We start from the raw sequence: 18,690 nt of genomic DNA on the forward strand, positions 1-18,690 counted from the left end.
AATTTCGCATGTTTTCTTCCACCTTCTTCCTTTTGATGTTTGGCTTCATTTTCATCCTAATTTTTTTGTTTACTTAAAAATTACAATACAAGTATTATCAATACAAGAAAAGTTAGTTCTAGTGGCACACAAAAAACGTTGCTGAAAGCCAAAAAATGTCACTAAAGGTATTAGCAATGTGTAAAAGCGCGTCATTGTAAATGTCGCTGTTGTTACGTAGCTAAAGGTTTTAGTGGTGCATTTAGCGGGCGCTATTAACAGTAACCTTTTGCAGCAAGGAGTTCCATTTTCGCGTAGCAGGCCTTTTGTCCCGTGGGTTCGCAGCAGGTTCTTTATGGTGGTGAGCAATAGCGTCCGTTGTTGGCGGTGAGCAGAAATCTCCATTTGTCTCGACGGTGATGCGTGAGTTAAGAGGGAGGGAAGGAATAGAGGGGAGAAGGAAAGGGAATGAGTATCGAACAATTGGGGGAAAGAAGAGAGGAAAAAGCCACAAACTTTTACTATATATTTTTAATAATAATATATATATTTAGTAACATCTTAATGTGTTGCTAAAAAGTTTTAATATTTAGTGGCGTTGGTGGGTATGCTGTTAATTCTTTTATTGACGCAGATTTAAGATATGTTGCTAATAATGAACTTTTTGTGACATTTTTACAAAACGTTGCTATAAATAAACCTTTAGTGACATTTTTACAAAACATTGTTATAAATTAACCTTTAGTGACAAAATTTGCACGCACTGTTAAAAATTTGTCATTAAACTCCCTTTTCTTGTAGTGTATGTTACAAAATATCAAAGTTTTGTAGTGATTATATAATGAATCATTCTTGTTGCAATCTTTAAAATGGTTTTCAAGTTATTAAATTTCACTAGAATGCAAAAAATTTTGTCTTTTTAAGTCAATTTGATAATTTCATATGGCTACGTAGCCTGTGATAGAGTTTATTTATGGGGTCATTTAGGTAGAACAAGCTTATGTTGGCAAACACAAGGATATGTCCAATGGTTGCATTGGTAAATACTCGATCAAAAGAAGATAGAGATGAAAGAGGGAGGGAGAATTTTTCTCAACATTTGATGTTTCTGTAACCCAATGGTGAAAATATAATTTCACCCTTCAAAAAGGTAAGAAAAATTACCTTTTAGGAAACATGCCATTTTGTAATGAAGTTTTTTTTGTTTAAGGCTAGCTTAAGCCATTTTCACTGACCATTGAGATTTATATCCATTTCATCCATATATTTTCAAAAATATCTTATACGTCTCTAAACGATTAATATGTGTCTTAAAACTCTTTGAAAATTTCAAAATTTTTAAAAATTAATTTATGGCTAAAATATCATTTTGGTACTTGTACTTTGGATTTCATTATATTTTAATTCTTATACTTTCAGTTGTTCATTCTAATCCCTTTACTTTCTACAAATGTAAAATTTAGTTCTTCAAAGTAGTTATTATCGTCATTAGTATTATTTTATAGAAATTGGTTAAATATTAGAAGTAATTTTCATATCAGAAAAGTACTATGTAACTAAATTTTCAAAATCTATCAAGGAAATGTTAATAGTGACTATTTAGTTTTCTTTAACAATAAACTAATGGTAAGATTTATTTAAAGTACATGTACTAAAATTGGACATTATTTGAATTATTTAAAAATATATGGACCAAAATGAAATAAAACTCAAAGCGTACAAAGCCAAAATAACATTTAAACTTAGGTTATGTTTAGTTTAACTTTTCAAGTGTTTAATTTTGAAAATAAATAATTTTAGAAAATAAACTATTTGCTCAACCTCTCAAGATAGTTTTTGAAACATTTTTAAATTATATTTTTTAAATAATTTTTATCAAAATAATTTAAATAAAAATTTCTTTTTAAAAAAATATTTTTTTTTCTCTAATCAATCTAAAAAAAATCCTTAATTTAAGTATTAAATATAACTTTGAATTTTAATCAGTTTCTTATAACTTATAACTTGTGATATGAACGGGGCAATTACTTTTGAAAAAAATGTTCTTTTGCACTTCAATCTTTGGCGATTTCTATCATTAAAAAGTAGAAAGATAACCCACATCATTTCTTTGAATTACTTTCCTTTTAATATAATATAAAATACAAATGTGTAATGAACTTAATCAATGAAATTCATCATATATACAGATAATTTTTTAATTTATTGATATGAACAATAATAATTCTTTTTGTAAGTGAGCAAAATTAAACAATACTACATTTTTTTAAGTTGAAACTTTAAATCTTTCTAAAAATAATCAAATTGATGTTTTATGTACGAACAAATAATAAATAATGGTCATCATGTCATTTTTAATTGTATAGATATTTCTTTTTCTTTTACCGATTTTAGAGATAACATAGACAAATTCGTATAACACACTAGACAGATATAGAATTTGCATTAAGAAAAACTACTTAAAATTTAGGTCCCTAGAAATTCATAGAAATTTTGAGATTTTTTATTTTTATTATTTTTTTAAAAAATAATGTGAGGGGTAATAAATTAAATTGAAACTAACCATTCAAATCGAGATTAAACTAAAAGAAAAAAGACTTAGGTACATTTCAGACTACACACATTTTTATACAGAAAAATATAATTTTTTTTTACTTATTTTTAAAAATATTTTAAATCTTTCTTTTTTACCTGTATAATGAAATTGAGATGCATAAAAATGAGTGTATGTATTATTTAAAGTAAAATGAATATTTTTATTTTTGTTTGGATCAAGTCTGAAATATTTAAATTGAATAAAATTTCAATAGATCCAAAATGTGAATAACAAAGCATATATATATATATATATATAGTAGTAGGTGTACAATGTAGGGTTGCAGTTCACCAATTTCAAGGACATTCCCAGCCATTGTCTTCTATTTGTCTTCCTTTCATTATTTTATTAACCCACTTAGATCTTGCACCATATATTATATTCTAATTTCATGTGTGAATTATTACACAAATATATTGCTAATACATAAACCATATGCTTACGTACCAAACCCTAACATATAATGGTATTCTAAATTTTTTTAAAAATATAATTTTTTTCCCTTAACTAGCTGTCAATACTAACTTAATCGGAACTAATCTGAGTCTAATTAACGGATTAAAACACATATTATATATTGACAAAAAAAAAAAATTAGAATTACATTTTTTTTAATTCGTGAAAACTGTCTTTAAAAAGGCAATCTCAAATATATTAGACTAATTGAATATATATATGGAAAATTATTGAAAATATTTATAAAATATAGTAAAATTTTAGAACTATCAATGGTAAATGCTATAGACACTGATAGACTTCTATCAGAAATGTCTAGTAGCGTCAGTCATTGATAGTTCTAACATTTTGCTATATCTTGTAAATATTTTGATTTATTTTTTTATATTTAAAAACAACCCTATATATATTATAAGTCCCTAACATTCTGGGTACTTGTTTTCTTTTTTTCTTTTTTTCAATTTAGTATCTTACTTTTTGACTTAAAATCTTCAATAATTTAATTAGTAAATCATATTGATCTAAGTTTATATTGACATGGTAAATTTGAGAGTCGGTGAAGATTTAGAGGAGACAAAAGGACATTTATCGAATGGAAATTTGCTATCCTCTAGGATATAATGAGAGGACTATGGAGATGTCAACCTAGTTGAGATATCCTGATTATACACTTACGGATTCTAACTTTTTCTAGTACTCTATTAAAAAAAAAAAAAAAAATCTAAGAGAAGAGAGCTCAAAATTTACCAAGTTCTTAAAAATTCGGAAGCCAAATTAAAAATTTTAATCTCTTAGACAGATGACCACTACTTTAATTTAACTTTTTCTCCTCTAAATTTCTACCAATTCACTAAAATATCTATATTCATCATTAGCTAATGTTAAAATTCACCCACAGTGAGGGTTAAATTAAAACATTAAAATTGAAGCTAAAACACATTTAAGGTACAAAATTTAAGAACTTCCAACCATATAAGGAAATAAAAATATATTTAGCAACCAACAACTTAGTACCAAAAAAAAAACCCAAAAATCTTCAAGCTTCTCATTTTAGCTCCTAAAGGGAAAAAAAAACCATCAAATTTATTGACCTGGAAAAACAGCCCACCAGCTTTTTGAGGCTATAACTTTATAGAAAAGCAAAGGCAAAAGATATTATATGGAAATTAATGAAGAGGAGAAGATATTATAATAAAGATTTAACAAGTTTCCTTCAAATCTTTCAATCCTTTTGAGAATTCAAAGAAAAAAATAGAAATCTAAAGGGTTTTTTAGCTAATTAGGGTTTTGTTTAATTTGGATGCATATATTTACAAGGGAAATATATATGACAAAGTGTGGATAGAAAGCAACACAAAGTAAAGTTGTTCTCTTTCCTAATTCTCTTTTCTCTTTTTCCTTTTTTTTTTTTTTTTTTTTCAGGTGGGTTTGATTCTCTTTGAAAGCATAAACTGAAGAAAAGGTGATATATTTTTACAAGAGAAATTATTTCTTGTAGCAAATGATGAGTGGGAACCCTAGTAATTGGTGGAACATGTTTCCACCTAATTCTCCTCAGTTTGTTGTTGGATCATCTTCACTTCCTTTGAGTTCCATGGCTTATCATCATCATCAAGATCACAATTCACAATCATGGAGCCAACTAATTTTGTAAATATTTCAATTTCCCCCTCTATTATTTTCCTCTACTATTTTTATGAAATTTTAAAGTTTTTCCCTACTTGTTTATGATTTTTGTTTTCAGAGGTGGATTGCAAGATGGGGATCTTGATCAAGATAGGTTGGGTTTGAATAATCAATTTCAACCAAAAAAGTTGGAAAATTTGGAGGGGAAAATATTGATTCCATTTTCAAGATTTGGAGTTGATGATCATGATGATAATGATAATCATGATCATGAGCTGAAGCAAGAAATTAGTTGTTCACAAAATAGTAAGAGTTTGGGATTTTTATGGAATAATAATAATGAAAAAGAATTATCATCATCATCTTCTTCTTCATCAGCTTTAATAAGAACAAGACCACCTACTACTACTACTTCTTCTTCCAAATCTTCTGTCAATAGTAATAATGCTATTTTGGACTTCTCTTTCAACAAACTTCATTCCAAAAATCAAATCCTTGATCACAATTATTCATCTGAGGTAATTTTTCAATCCCGATACATCTCCTCATCCCTCTTGTTCATTTTTTTTTTTTTTTTAATTTTAAAATTGTGTTGTATGATCAAGTGTGCTAGCACAGCCACCACTGGGGGAGTGTGGAAGAAGGCTAGGGTTCAGCCCACTTCCGGCCAGCCTCCGATAAAGGTAAACATGACGGAAAAACGAACTCTTTGTATCGGTATTGGGATTAAAACATTAATTTTCTTTTCTCAAATTTTGTATTGAAATTCATTATTTTCTTATTTTGTGTAATAAGGTGAGAAAGGAGAAGGTAGGGGACAGAATCACAACTCTCCATCAGCTGGTTTCTCCATTTGGAAAGGTATAATTAAAGAAAGATTTTTGGTATTCTCTGATATCTCTTCTTCAGTTCAATATACCTTAGGAAAAAAAATCCTATATGTTTTCTTTGAGTTCATATTGGCCTTTTTCTTCTTGTTTATAACCTCAAAAGAATACTTCTCCATGTTGTGGTGTTTTTTTTCCCCCTTTTTTTCTGTGTTTTTTTGCAGACTGACACTGCTTCTGTCTTGTCAGAGGCTATTGGGTATGTGAGATTCCTTCAGAGTCAAATTGAGGTCAAGTTTTCTCTAAACCTAATTGAAAACAAGTCATTATTGCCAGTCCAAAATTTTGTGAATTTAATGATTCTTCTTCCAAGTTTTCTATTATTTTTTTGTTTCATTTTTTAAAAAAAGACTTGTTGAATATATTTCAGGCACTTATCTCTCCATATTTGGGCAATTCATCAAAATCCACAAAGAAAAAGAAGCAACTTGTAAGTTTTTCTTTTCTTCAAAACCCCAATTTGACATTTTTTTCTCCATTACCATTTTTTTTTTTAAAAAAAAAAAAAGTTGAAAACTTTGACCCAATTCAACATTTCCATTCAAACCCTAATATCCCATTATTCTCTTAATTGAAAAGATATGAAACTAATTATATTATGAGTAGTATGTTTTTGTGTACTTTGAAGAGAACACTAAATGATGGGAGAAATTATTTGAGAGAAGTTGAAGGTGAAAATAATGGAATTAGTTGTGTATTTGATGAAGACCCTGGTCAGGTATGTTTTTATTGGATCCATCATTATTTTTAAGTAAAGAGATAAAATCAGAGGATGAAAGCATCTAAAAATAAAAGATTAAAATATCAAAAAGGCAAAAAGGAAAAAGAAAAATTCTATTTTATTCATAAAGGAAAGAAGTGAAAGAACAAGGTTCTCAGCTTTATATACAACTTTATCATTATTTAAAAGTTACCCAAAAGCATTATTTGTGACTTCCTAATTGTTTTGGAATCATTAAATAATTAAAGGCTTGCTAAAAATTGAATCTTTTTATTTTTTAAAATAATATTAGTTATATGTTTCTTTTTTGGCCATTGCAGCTCTTGAATGACAATAGCCTGAAAAGAAAACTAGCTCCTTCCCAGGTGTGTTTATTATCAATTACACACCCATCATTCTCATCATCATATTTAGGATTTTATAAGCATATTATTCTATCTATATAGTTAAATCTAGGGCATAAAATGGAAATCGACTTTAATATATTTAAGAAAGTTAGCTCTCTCTATATTTTTTAGTTCAACAATTGCAAAGTGGAAACGTTTTAGGATGATTTTAGTGTTTCAAATTTGAAAAAGACATTTAAAAGGTATTTAGTATAAAAAATTAGGACTTTCAAATGTTGAGTACCTTTTTCAACTTTTGCCTGTTAGAATGTGCTTAGTACATGTGATACTCTTAAATCTGTCTTCTCAAAGATTACTGAGTTTGGTATTCATTTAGACAAGACATTTGAAATTGAGAAAATGGGAGGAAAAAAATGCAGAAAAAATAAGAAAATGGATCACAATGTACAAAGATAATTATTTTTATTGAAAAATTATTTTAAATCACAAAATTGTTGAAAATATTTACAAATAATAGTAAAATATCACCGTATATCTACGATAGATAGCAATAGACTACTATCTGTATTTATCAGAACACAAATAGACATATTTTAGTCTATTACGGTTTATTGCGGTCTGTCGTAGATAGACAGTAAAATCTTACTATATTTTTAAATATTTTAATTCATTTTCTTATATTTGAAAAATAGCCATTTATTATTGATTCCCAATCAATATGAGTACTATACATAGACACCTCCTAATTTTTTATAATGTACAGAAGATCCTAAATGCATATGTTAGGATATATTTTCTTCCACAGGTTTCATCTTTAATTTATAGTTAAATTCCTAAAATAGAATAATAATAATTAATCAAATAATTACAATTTTTTTAATTTCCGAAACTTGGCTTGAATTTTGAGAATACCCTAAAACGTAAACAACAAATTTTTAAAAAAAACTTACCAATTTTAATAAGTTCAACTGTAAAAACCAAAAAGAAAAAAAGAAAAAAAGATCGATATGATTACTAAATGGAAGTTTTAATTTTCGAAAATGAAAATATAGACGTAATTAAAATTAGTTATGAAATGGATCGTATGGAGTTATTTAAAGTATATGTTTTTATGGACAGGAGGAAGAAGAAGAAGAAGCAAAGGACCTGAGGGGTAGAGGGCTTTGTTTAGTACCTGTATCTTGTACACAACATGTACAAAGTGACATTAATGGAGCTGATTATTGGGCTCAAGCTTACAATGGCACTTTCTAAGTCATCTGGTCTTTAACCTACCCCAAATATTGGTTCTATCCATATATTCTCCATATTAATTAATTAGGAGTTAATGCTAATTTTTTTCCTTTTCTTTTGAATAAACACGTTTAAATTCTTCTTCCATCTCTTACCTATTTTTGTGATAAAGTGTAATTGGTGAATCTAAATCACCTAAATTTCTGTCACATTTTTCTTTGCTTAGTTTAGATTATAAGAGATAATATATTTTTAATGTTTGAGACAACCAACATCTTCATATCTCTAGTAGACGCAATTTTAGTTCAACTCTACTTCAAATTCTCGTATATCAATGAAACATTTTATATACTAAATTTAGAATATATTTGTATGTCAAATAATTCTCTACTACCAAAAACAAGAATTTATAAACCTCTCTTATAGTAAATCATCTATTTGATCTTACTAAATTATGCTTGCTTCCAACGTGCACACAAGAAAGGAATAATAATAATAATAATAAAAAAGTTTATATTATATTCTCTTATCTCGCATGGTTTAAAAATAATAGTAAAAATAATAATAATAATAAATTGTGAGTTTGCTCTTGTAATTCAACCATGGATTTCCTTGTAGAATAACCATTGACCATTGTGCTTATCCTAAGTCCCTTAAATCATTCTCTCGTTAGTCCTCTCCAATAAGACATTCGGGTCTCATTGAGTAATAATTTGGTTTTTAGATTTTGTTTTTGAAAATTAAGTCTATTTCATCAACATTTCTTATAATAATTTGTATCTTTCTTAAGTATAATAATTGAATTATTAGTCAAATTTCAAAAACAAAAACAACTTTTTTTAGTTATCAAAATTTGACTTGGTTTTTTAAATCATGGGTGAAAAATAGGTAACAAATGAAGAAATTTGGAGGTAGAAGTAGTGTTCATGGACTTAATTTTTAAAAACAAAAACAAAAAATGAAATGGTTACCAAATTGGGTCTAAGTATATTATTATTATTTTTTTTTTGTAATAATCTTTCTATGTCTATTTAATAGAGCTCTAATTACAAAATTACAATTGTCTCGGAACCGAAGCATGGACTTCACAAATTTCACTCGTTCTATAAATGGTTGATGCAACTTTTGCTTTTTAGTTGATTTGGGAGAATTTTTACATTTCCTTTTTGTCCTCATGTTTTCTAGTAATACCTATTTTGTCCTTACAATTATTTTTACTCTTTGAAAAAAAAACGTAGGGACACATTTTATACAAGGGTGGAAAAAATAAAACCGACTTCTCACTATAACTGCAAATAGAAATAACACAATTCTTCTACTATATCGTATGGATGCAATCTACCTATAAAAATAAAGAATTTGATAATCTCATTGTCATATATCAATTTTCACAATGTCAACGTGATGCAACAAAAAGTTTTTAGATTAAAAAAAAAATTCCAAAAATAGTGAGGATTAAAAAATTTTGTTATTTGGAAGGAAAACATCGAACTAAATCAAGATGAGGCCTTGAAAATGTAGACTAAATTAGTAATGTGATTTTGAGAAGTTTTTTGAAGTGAAAATTTTTCCTTAGAAATCTTCTTCGTTAGAAAACAAGAGAATTAGAATGAGATTTCTAAACAAATAAAATTGGATGAGATTTCTTTTTGGATGTGAAAAGAAAAACGAAATAAAAAAAAAAAAAATTCAGAAATAAATCGGATGTACTGTTTCACGGTTGACCATGGTTATCGTTTTTTTATCCCAACTTCAATCAACCCTCACAAAATAACTAAATAAGAATAACAAAAAGAAGAGCAATGTATGAGTGTATTAAACCAACCCATGATTTGTACAAAATTTTGTGGCAAATTTTGCTTCAGTCGTCGATAATTGAAACTTGGAGCAAATTCGATAATTACATTGCAATTCGCACTTGGTTTATTGTTTCTTGCTTGAATTTTATTTATTTTTTTTTTTTTTTTTGCATATTTGGCTATCACAAATTTGTTGGAACGTATTCATATAGTGGACTTTTATAGAAGTTAGGAGACTATGGAGAATGCATTTGAAAATTTAGGAAATTTTCTATAGCAAATAGTTTAATCTTTTTTAAAAATTTTTTTTAATTCTGTTCTTAATTTGAAAATCCCAACTAACTAACTAACTTTTTCCTTCATTTTTCATAATCTCATTATAAGTATGCTCTTTATATTGTATTCTTAGAATGAATGTTTAATTTGTTTATTCTTTTTTTAATTAAATACTTATTTACTTCTTTAATAAAATTTCAATATACGTAATTCTTATATAAAATACTTGTTTATTTATTTATTTCTTCATAATTTAATCCATTGAAACAATCCTCATTAAATAATAATACAATAATGTATTTTATTGTCACTTTTATTTATATATGTTAGTATATAATTTTTAGTGCAATTATATATATATACATATTTAATTCATCTATCTTCTATTTATTTTTTTTCTATCTTTTCTTACTTTAAAATTTAATGTCAAATATTGATAATTGAAAGTTGATGAAATATATATTCATTCAAATTTATATTATATTTCACCATACAATTTATATTACAAAGATTTTCAACTAACATCAACTCATTTCATATTTATATTTTTAACCATTTGTGACGTGGAAGAATTGATCCCCGACCTCAACACAAATAGTACAATATATATAACCATTTTGGTCACCTTTCATATATATGTTGTAAATTTCATATATATATTGTAAATTTCATATATATGTTGTAAATTTCATATATATGTTGTAAATTAACCTGGAAGGAAAAATATATATTATATATAATTTTATCTATTGATTCTTTCATTATTTTGTAAAATCATATTAAATGTTTACTATTTAAAATAAATGAAAAATATTATATTCAATAATCAAATTTCATCCTCAAAATTTATATAAATTTTTTTTACCAAATGTACCGCACGTGTTTTTAACTAGCAGTAGATATCAGGGGGGAAGAAATGTCATTTATTTTAACCAAACATGGTAAAAGCATCAAAAGAAAAACTAAAAGAATTAACAAAATAACTAATATATAATATGTAACCTAGAGTAATTCTAATGAATTTTCATAATTGTTTTTTGAAATGTTGAAATTCTATCAACACAGTAGTAAAAATGATTCACGATACCAACATTTAATTTCCTTCTAAATCATTTTGATTTTGACATTTCAACCTAAATTTTTCTTTTTCTTTTTTTTTTTTTTTAAAAAAAACCTTGAATATTTCAATCTTCAGATCAAAGCCATTCAAACAGATTCCAATACAAAAAATGAATCTGGAAAAGAGCAAAATCTCAATCAAAATCCTGACCACATTAAATCAGGGCTACATCCATGGACAATGATGGCTCAACAGCATCACAATAGGTAATGACAAAAAATAAGCTACACTGCAACCACCCAATAGTTGTCCCTTCAAATCAGCCCAATCAGTAATAAGTCATATGAGATATAGTAACTGGACCCATGAAAGAAATAATAATAATAATAATAATTTATTATTATTATTATTTTAATAATTTCTCATATCTCAGCCAAGGTTCAAATCTTTGGATAAGATATGTGAAGTGCAACACATTCTCACTCAAACCAAATGGATGCATGTTACAAATATTTTTTTATATGAATATGCAGCCTTGTGAGAACTCATAGATATCGGTGCTGCGAAGCTAAGGAGGTCAAATTACATAAATAATCAATGAATAGAAAATTTTGAACTTTGATCCGTGGCATTTGTTGCACTTTCTTTTCATTATCAAGGAAAAGAAAAGGAAAAAAAAGTGTATATATAAAGAATGAATGACCTGAATAGAGGTCAGAATGTAAGGCACCCTGAAGAGAATTGATACCATTCTAGCAAGCGGCCGGATGAAGGTCTTGAAGCTTTGAATTCCAAAGTTGTTCTATGCTCTTGTAAATTCTCACTTCGTACATGGGATTGTGCTAAATATATGCAAGATGATTATCTGTTTTCTCCCTGAAAAGAAGAATGGGAAGATCAACTGAAACCTATATCAGGATATTGCATAATGTTTCTAAAAGAAAAATTCTGAATAAAATGAAGATGGAATATTAGGAGTTCAAATTATGGTGAAACTATTGTCTTTTGTCATATTCTATGCCGAAACAAAGAAGAGGATGATTTGATCTAAGTATATCAAGTAGTACCTCTACTCTACTGGAAGAAGTGCCATTTCAATTTCCTGAAGTGATTTTCCTTTTGTTTCCACTACATTTCTCTTCACAAAAACCACTGATATCAAGCAAAATGCACCAAACGTTGTGTACAGGATCTGGGCTCCTATTTGCTCCAGTAATGGTAGGAAGAGTAACCCGACAAAAAAGTTTATTACCTGTTCATGTCCCAACCAGCAAGAATGTGAGACATCTACGAAGTTTCTTTTTCCTTCATTTCCAAAACAAGAAAGGAAGAGAGAAGAGAAGACGATAAACAGTGAAGGAAGCACAAACCAAACCAGAACATAACATCCAATGAAGTTCTATTACAAGAAGAAATAACAATTCTGTTTCTGTGGACAAAAAGTAAACTAGTGTAGATGTTTAGCCGATCCCATGAATTTTATCACATAAGAATTTTATTGATCTTATAAATAGTTTACTATGTTGATCAAGTTTATCTATACAACAGCTTCTTCCATGGAGGTTGGGGGTTTTCCCCTGCAAATTTTGTTTCAATTCCTAGAAAGTAAAACAGAAGTCAAATATGGAAGCAATGATCAAAGCACCACAGCAGATTAAATAAAGAACATCCTAACAAAGTCATATCAGGTTGAAACATAGTACCCAATGTACCGACATGCAAAATGCCATTGCTTTTGCCCGAATTCGACTAGGAAATATTTCTGAGAGTAGCAGACTAGGAACAGGACCAGCACCGAGAGAAAATGTCAGAACAAACCTGCATAATTCATCTTGTGCTAGTCAAAACAAACTTGGTAATAATGTTCTCAAGGGAACATCCTACATTCGTTCATATAGCTAGGCAATCCGAGTTTGCTTGACTATCAGGATGTTAATTACTCACAGTAACATGCCACCAGCAGACAGATAGAATGCTTCGGTGCTGGATGGAAATGAGCTTGCTCCAACCACTTGGAGGCCCATTGACACTACCTGGAACAAAACACCGCAATGTGAAAAAATTACCAAATGCAAGTAGAAGGTAAAACCTAATAGAGGTACACCAAAAAGAAATTTGTATAGATTTTTTAGTTTTACCTAATTTAATTATATCAGTCTCATTGTTACATAAGTAGTTCACGACTTTAGTTGGGACCGAATGATGCTATAAAGAGCATAACCATACATTTGTTCTGATTCCATAATACACTTAAAGAAGGTCCTATAGGAACTTCCTATAATAGAAATGTCATATACAATATAAAAGAAATAGAACTGGAAAAATATAATACAATGTTTAGTTTTGAAATTTAGTCTCTCAGTTTCTACCAAGATATCTTTCTAAACCAACGAGACTTCTTTACGGGAAAAGTACTAGAGTAATTACCATGCCTGAAAAACTCCCAAGAAGCAGCACCCTTCTTCCAAGTTTATCCATCAGTATCATTGCAACCATTGACCCTGAAGGATGAAGAAAAATAAAGTATATACCAGCATAATCTCATAGCGGAACTGGAAGATGATCCCAGTCAGAGCCAACACACCTAAGAAGTTTGCTACTCCTATACAAATATTTGCACGATCTGAAGGTACGCCAAAACTTTTGAAGACAGAAGAAGAGAAATAGAAAACAGCGTTTATGCCAGAGAGCTGCTGTAAAGCAAAAAGGGTTGAACCAATGAAAACCACTGCAAAATTTGACATGTAAATGTAATAATTTAGAGAGAGAAAAAAGAGTTTCATAAAGAGTTCAAAGTATGTGAGAAACTATTAATTGATCAGTGACTACATTGTATGTTACCTTTGAAATGGCGGCCATGGAATAACTCTGACAACTTTACTGCACCAGCATCATCTCCTCTAGCAGACTTGGACAATTCTGCATATGCATATTTTACATCTGCCCCTCCCAAAAGCTTCTCAAATTCAGCCTCGGCTTCAGCAGTTCTTCCACTCTGAAACAAATGCAGAAAAGTTAGTAAGAAATCACTTCAGAACATAAAGAAGAAATGGTCTATGAAAAGGAGAGCATGAAACAATATACAGTGGCATATAACTGGGATGCTTGATCATCAATTTTGTTACTCATCCAATAGAGCTCATGAGGGACCAACACAGAATTGTAGAAACAGAATATCATTTCAATTCGGTTATAAAACTTAAATTTATCCTAAAGAAAAATTTGCTGTGATTCTGAAATTCTAAGTACCATGAATAATAATGACGAAGGCAGTTTTAATGGTATTGCATCCTGTGGGGTCATATGGAACTGATTGACGGATTGAACCATGCCAGTGGAAAAAAAGAGCAACTAGCAATGAAATGAAGTAGGATACGAAGATATGAAAACCTTGACATGTTTACCAACATGAACAAGAAGGAAGAAAGCAGAGATAAGGGGAAGAAAAAAGGTTAACGAAGTAAGAATTTCTGGAAAAATGACTCAAATACTAGATATATCATTTAGCCATACCATGATATAACCATGTGCAATTTATATGTGCATGTTTGGGGGAAAGAAACAGGACCTGCAATTCCTTAAACTTGGTTTGAACTCAACCAATTTAGAATCTAGCAAGTGAAGAAAGTGAACTTTCAAACACTAGTTGATAAACTTCCCAAGAGGCAATTGAAATTATGCATGGGTTTATGACCTTGAAAAGCCAGTGAGGACTTTCTGCTGAAAACTCCATCAAAAGGGCAAGTAAAGCAGCAGGAATGACCGATACCCAAAAACAAGCCCGCCACCTGAGAAAACCTTATAGTCAGAAAAGATGTGATATGAGCAGACGTTCATAGAGAAATTGAGAGCTGCCCACTCAGGATAGACATGAAAAAAAAAAACTTTAGTGTCATCATCAACCACACATTTTCTCGGACATTACTTACCAACCCATTATTCCCTTGGCTTGAAGTCCCATAAATAGAGATCCCAAAAGACCAAGACACGATGAAATCTGAGTAAAGCTCCCAAAAGTTCCTCTTACATAAGATGGTGATACCTGCTCAAAATGAATAAGGAATAACTAAAAGAAATGCAAAACTGAAGGTGAGGTTTTGATTTTAATTCCAGAGTATGGAGAACTGTACAAATTTATCAGGATATTATGTACCTCAGAAACATAAAGTGCTGCAACAGCTGGACCAAGACCCATCCCAGTTCCAACAAATAACCTCCCAAGAAGCATTCCCCAGAGATTTTTTGTGGCTGCACTGCAATCATATTTGTGCATAGAAAGAAAATTACTAATGAAACTGAATAAATTTATGATAGATACAGTAATAAGATTAGATATGTTTGGAACTTGAACTTGGGAGAAATTATTAAAATACCTGAATGAGCCAGTACATATTTATGAGGTTAAAAATATATTAATTGTAAAGTTAAAAAAGAATGTACAAGAATCTATACGGTAAATAAACAGCAGTTGATTCTTCACCAAATATCAAGAACAAATGTGGCTCCAGGAGTGGATCACTCAGGATCATGCTTCACATAATTCTTACCTCATTGATGCACCAATTATCATGGGTAAAGCACAAAGCTGCAATGCTCTACGACGCCCTACCCCGTCTGCAATCCAGCCACTGAATAGAGATCCAAGAAAGGCACCACCTAGACATGTACTTACTACGAGACCTTTATTCAAAGAAAAGATTAGATGGCTCTTAATTTTTTCAGAAAACACAAATAAAAGTACTAAGGCCCATTTGACAACTCTTTTGGTTTTTTAAAATTAAGATTATAAATACTACTTCCATCCATGAGCTTCTTTGTTTTGTTATCTACTTTTTAGGAATGTTTTCAAAATACAAACCAAGTTTTGAAAACAAAAAAGAAAAGTAGGTTTAAAAAAACTTGTTTTTTTCCTTTTCTTTTTTATCTTCTTCTTTTGAATTTGACTATAAATTTAAATGTTTTCGAAACGGTGGTATATAAATTGTGAGAAAGTAAGTACAATTTCAAAAACCAAATAACCAAATTGTTATCAAATGGTGCCTAAAATATATGTTTCCGTAATCACCTTCCGCCAACGTACTCCCACTAAAGGCAAGGTCTAAAGAAATACTCTCTAAGGTTTCATTAACTACACTGCATCATCAAAGATAAACGACTAATTAATTAAATTAATTCGAAAAATACAATGGATAAAGGAACACTAAAAATGATATATGGAGTGGTGATGATTGAATACATACCCAAGATGGTAGCCAAACAAAAATGAAGCAAGAGTCGCTACAACTACATGCGGCAAGGAGCGCCTCCATGAAGGGTATCCAGTATAACGCACTAAAACATGTCGAGTAGTCAAGCAGTTAATATTGTTCCAGAGTCCCAGACAACATAAAAATCATGAGAATCTTGACAGAAGCATTGCTACCACACCTGAATTCTCTTGTTTACCGTAAGCATTTATGTGGTCCTTTGACGCTGCACGTTTGTACATCGAGGATATTTCCACAATGTGACGCCCCCTCATGGCGTAATTCTAATTATAATATAAACAAGCTCTCCTCAAAACCAGATATAGAACAATTGCCTATTAGGAACTCGGTGACTAGTAGGCTCTGGAGACCAAAACAGCAAAAGCAGAAACGATAAGAGATCATGAGTTTCATTTAAGACCCGAAAGAATCGTAAATGTCCAAACGACAGTAACAATCAGCAGAGAGGACAAAAACCTCATGAATGTAGAGGATCTATCAATATAACTATTAGATTATTCAAATTTTCAAATAATTTCAAACTTAATTTCTTCGCCGCAGATTACAACATTTCTATACAGACCACCGTTGATTAACTATAAAGCAAACAATCAATCCGATCGATGCAAAGACAATTGATCGTTTCAACGGAAAATTACCTAAACATAAATTATGTATCCAAAATAAAACCGATACGCACAACTTAACAAAAATCAGAGGAAATGCGCAATCAAATACGAATGATCTAGAGATGAAATCATAAAGAGGTGAGAAGTAAGGTTACCTCTGAAATCGCAGAGAGAGAAAGCGAGAGAGCATAGTGAGAGACTAAAATGCAGAAGAAGGAGGCGAAAATGGCTTGAGCAACGACGATGAGGGCTCGGGTCGAAGAAGAGGAAGTGATTTCGGAATTAGAAATCGGAAAAACACGTGTGATGCAATGCAATTATCCATCTGTTCAGTGCTAAAGCAAAGCGGTGAGAAGGAAGTGATTCATGAATCATGTGGTGATTTCCGAGCAGCTTGTGAGAGCTCGTCTCGCAGGCTAACACCTGTGCATCTTTGTCGGAGCTGCCATTATTCATCTATTCTTCTGCTCAGATTAAGCATCTTCTTGCCCAATATTATTGCGACACTTCAATATTCCCGCCATCAAATTCTACAAGTTTTTATTTAATGAAATTGTTGAAGTAAGGTAACTAACAAGCCAAATATAAGAAATCAACCTTTTAAATGAGTATCATTTTGATTAAGCTAAATTTTATAAATTATAGTAGAAAATGCCCTTCAACTTTTTACTTTGTTTTGAATAATACTTTTTAAACTTTAATAAGTTGTATTAATACATTAAAATTATTATCACCTACGGATGGAAAACATTTTGTTTCTTTTTTTCTCATACTTTATTAGAAAAGAAAATTATGGTTTTAGTTCCTAAATTTAGAAAGAATTGGTGTATTTGGTCACTTAATTTTTAAAATGTCTTTTCTATTAGGATTTGGAAATCCTGTATTTTATATATCCATATGATTGAGTCCTTAAGATTTTCAAAATAGTGTAAAAGAGGTATTTCGAATAATTATTATTTGACTCGGACCTATTCTAAAAGTTGAGAATTTTTTAATTGTTTGTACGTTGACACAAATAAACTCAAGGAAAACATCTGAAATCATTGACGAGGAAAATAAATTTTGAAATTTTAAGGATAGGTACCCACACAGAACACAATTGTTATACAATAAGACTAAGCACTTTCTGTGACAACAAAAGAATAGTAAACAGTAAAACAAGAGATAATGCACATAGTTTGGTAACCCAGTTCGACGATAACTACCTATGTTTAAGCAGTGTGCCTAGGAAAGATAATTCACTAATATTAATAAGCCAAGTATCTACAACATAGTATTTATCTGTAAAGTAACAACTTTTACAATGACTCACATACAACCTAACTTGATGAACACCTAAGCTTTCCTTAGATGTGAGACTCCCTCTCTAAATGAACTTAGGCTCCCCCTAAGTTATAGAATATTAGTGGTTGATACTTCAACACTCCGTAGTGTAAGAGACTCCATCTCTTCTTGAAGTTATCTTTCCAATTGCTTGTCACCTTAGGCTCCCCTTAAGATGAAGAACTCCTCCTCAAGTGATAGTTTTAGGCTCCCCTAAAACCAAAAATCCCTTCTCCGAATTAAAATCTCAAGTTTCCCTTAAGACTATCAGGAACTCGTTACTTTGAAGAATTTCTTTCACCAAAATTTTCACAACGGATAGATTGATACAGTTCACAGTAAGAGAAGTATAAAACAACCACACAAACATACAAACTCTTCAAAATATTTAATGAGAACGGCCAACCCTAGCAAGGGCACAAGCATCCAATAAATAATCCATTTGAAAAAGGAAAACTTCCTTAAAAAGAATTCGACAGGTCATAAAGAAGGAAATGATCCAAAAAATAAAA

General features: G+C 29.9%; 2 protein-coding genes across 9 annotated transcripts; one reads left to right on the top strand and one right to left on the bottom strand.

Annotated features, from left to right (window-relative positions):
* The first annotated feature begins 4,192 nt into the window (after positions 1-4,192).
* Positions 4,193-8,129, top strand: LOC120083549 (transcription factor bHLH68-like). 2 transcript variants are annotated; one of them, XM_039039353.1, is made up of 9 exons: positions 4,193-4,681; positions 4,776-5,175; positions 5,263-5,340; positions 5,453-5,518; positions 5,709-5,774; positions 5,915-5,974; positions 6,173-6,262; positions 6,586-6,630; positions 7,732-8,129. In XM_039039353.1, exons 1-9 carry the CDS (start codon positions 4,533-4,535, stop codon positions 7,864-7,866), a joined length of 1,089 nt encoding a protein of 362 aa, XP_038895281.1. In that variant the 5' UTR covers positions 4,193-4,532; the 3' UTR covers positions 7,867-8,129. The 2 variants fall into 2 exon arrangements, with proteins under 2 accessions (XP_038895281.1, XP_038895289.1); XM_039039361.1 differs by lacking the exon at positions 6,173-6,262 and having other exon boundaries at positions 4,200-4,681.
* A 3,313-nt stretch (positions 8,130-11,442) lies between these two features.
* Positions 11,443-17,385, bottom strand: LOC120083523 (probable plastidic glucose transporter 3). 7 transcript variants are annotated; one of them, XM_039039311.1, is made up of 15 exons: positions 17,011-17,382; positions 16,408-16,589; positions 16,221-16,311; positions 16,046-16,113; positions 15,528-15,660; positions 15,134-15,233; positions 14,910-15,022; positions 14,675-14,768; positions 13,822-13,975; positions 13,565-13,708; positions 13,408-13,481; positions 12,925-13,013; positions 12,684-12,798; positions 12,048-12,232; positions 11,443-11,881 (listed from the first exon to the last, which is right to left on the bottom strand). In XM_039039311.1, exons 2-14 carry the CDS (start codon positions 16,499-16,501, stop codon positions 12,050-12,052), a joined length of 1,452 nt encoding a protein of 483 aa, XP_038895239.1. In that variant the 5' UTR covers positions 16,502-16,589; positions 17,011-17,382; the 3' UTR covers positions 11,443-11,881; positions 12,048-12,049. The 7 variants fall into 7 exon arrangements, 5 of the variants coding, with proteins under 5 accessions (XP_038895239.1, XP_038895231.1, XP_038895248.1 ...); XM_039039303.1 differs by having other exon boundaries at positions 11,443-11,856; positions 17,011-17,380; XM_039039320.1 differs by lacking the exon at positions 13,565-13,708 and having other exon boundaries at positions 11,443-11,856; positions 17,011-17,381.
* Between the last annotated feature and the right edge of the window lie 1,305 nt (positions 17,386-18,690).

The sequence above is a fragment of the Benincasa hispida genome, chromosome 1 (assembly GCF_009727055.1).
Source record: "Benincasa hispida cultivar B227 chromosome 1, ASM972705v1, whole genome shotgun sequence".
NCBI lineage: Eukaryota > Viridiplantae > Streptophyta > Magnoliopsida > Cucurbitales > Cucurbitaceae > Benincasa > Benincasa hispida.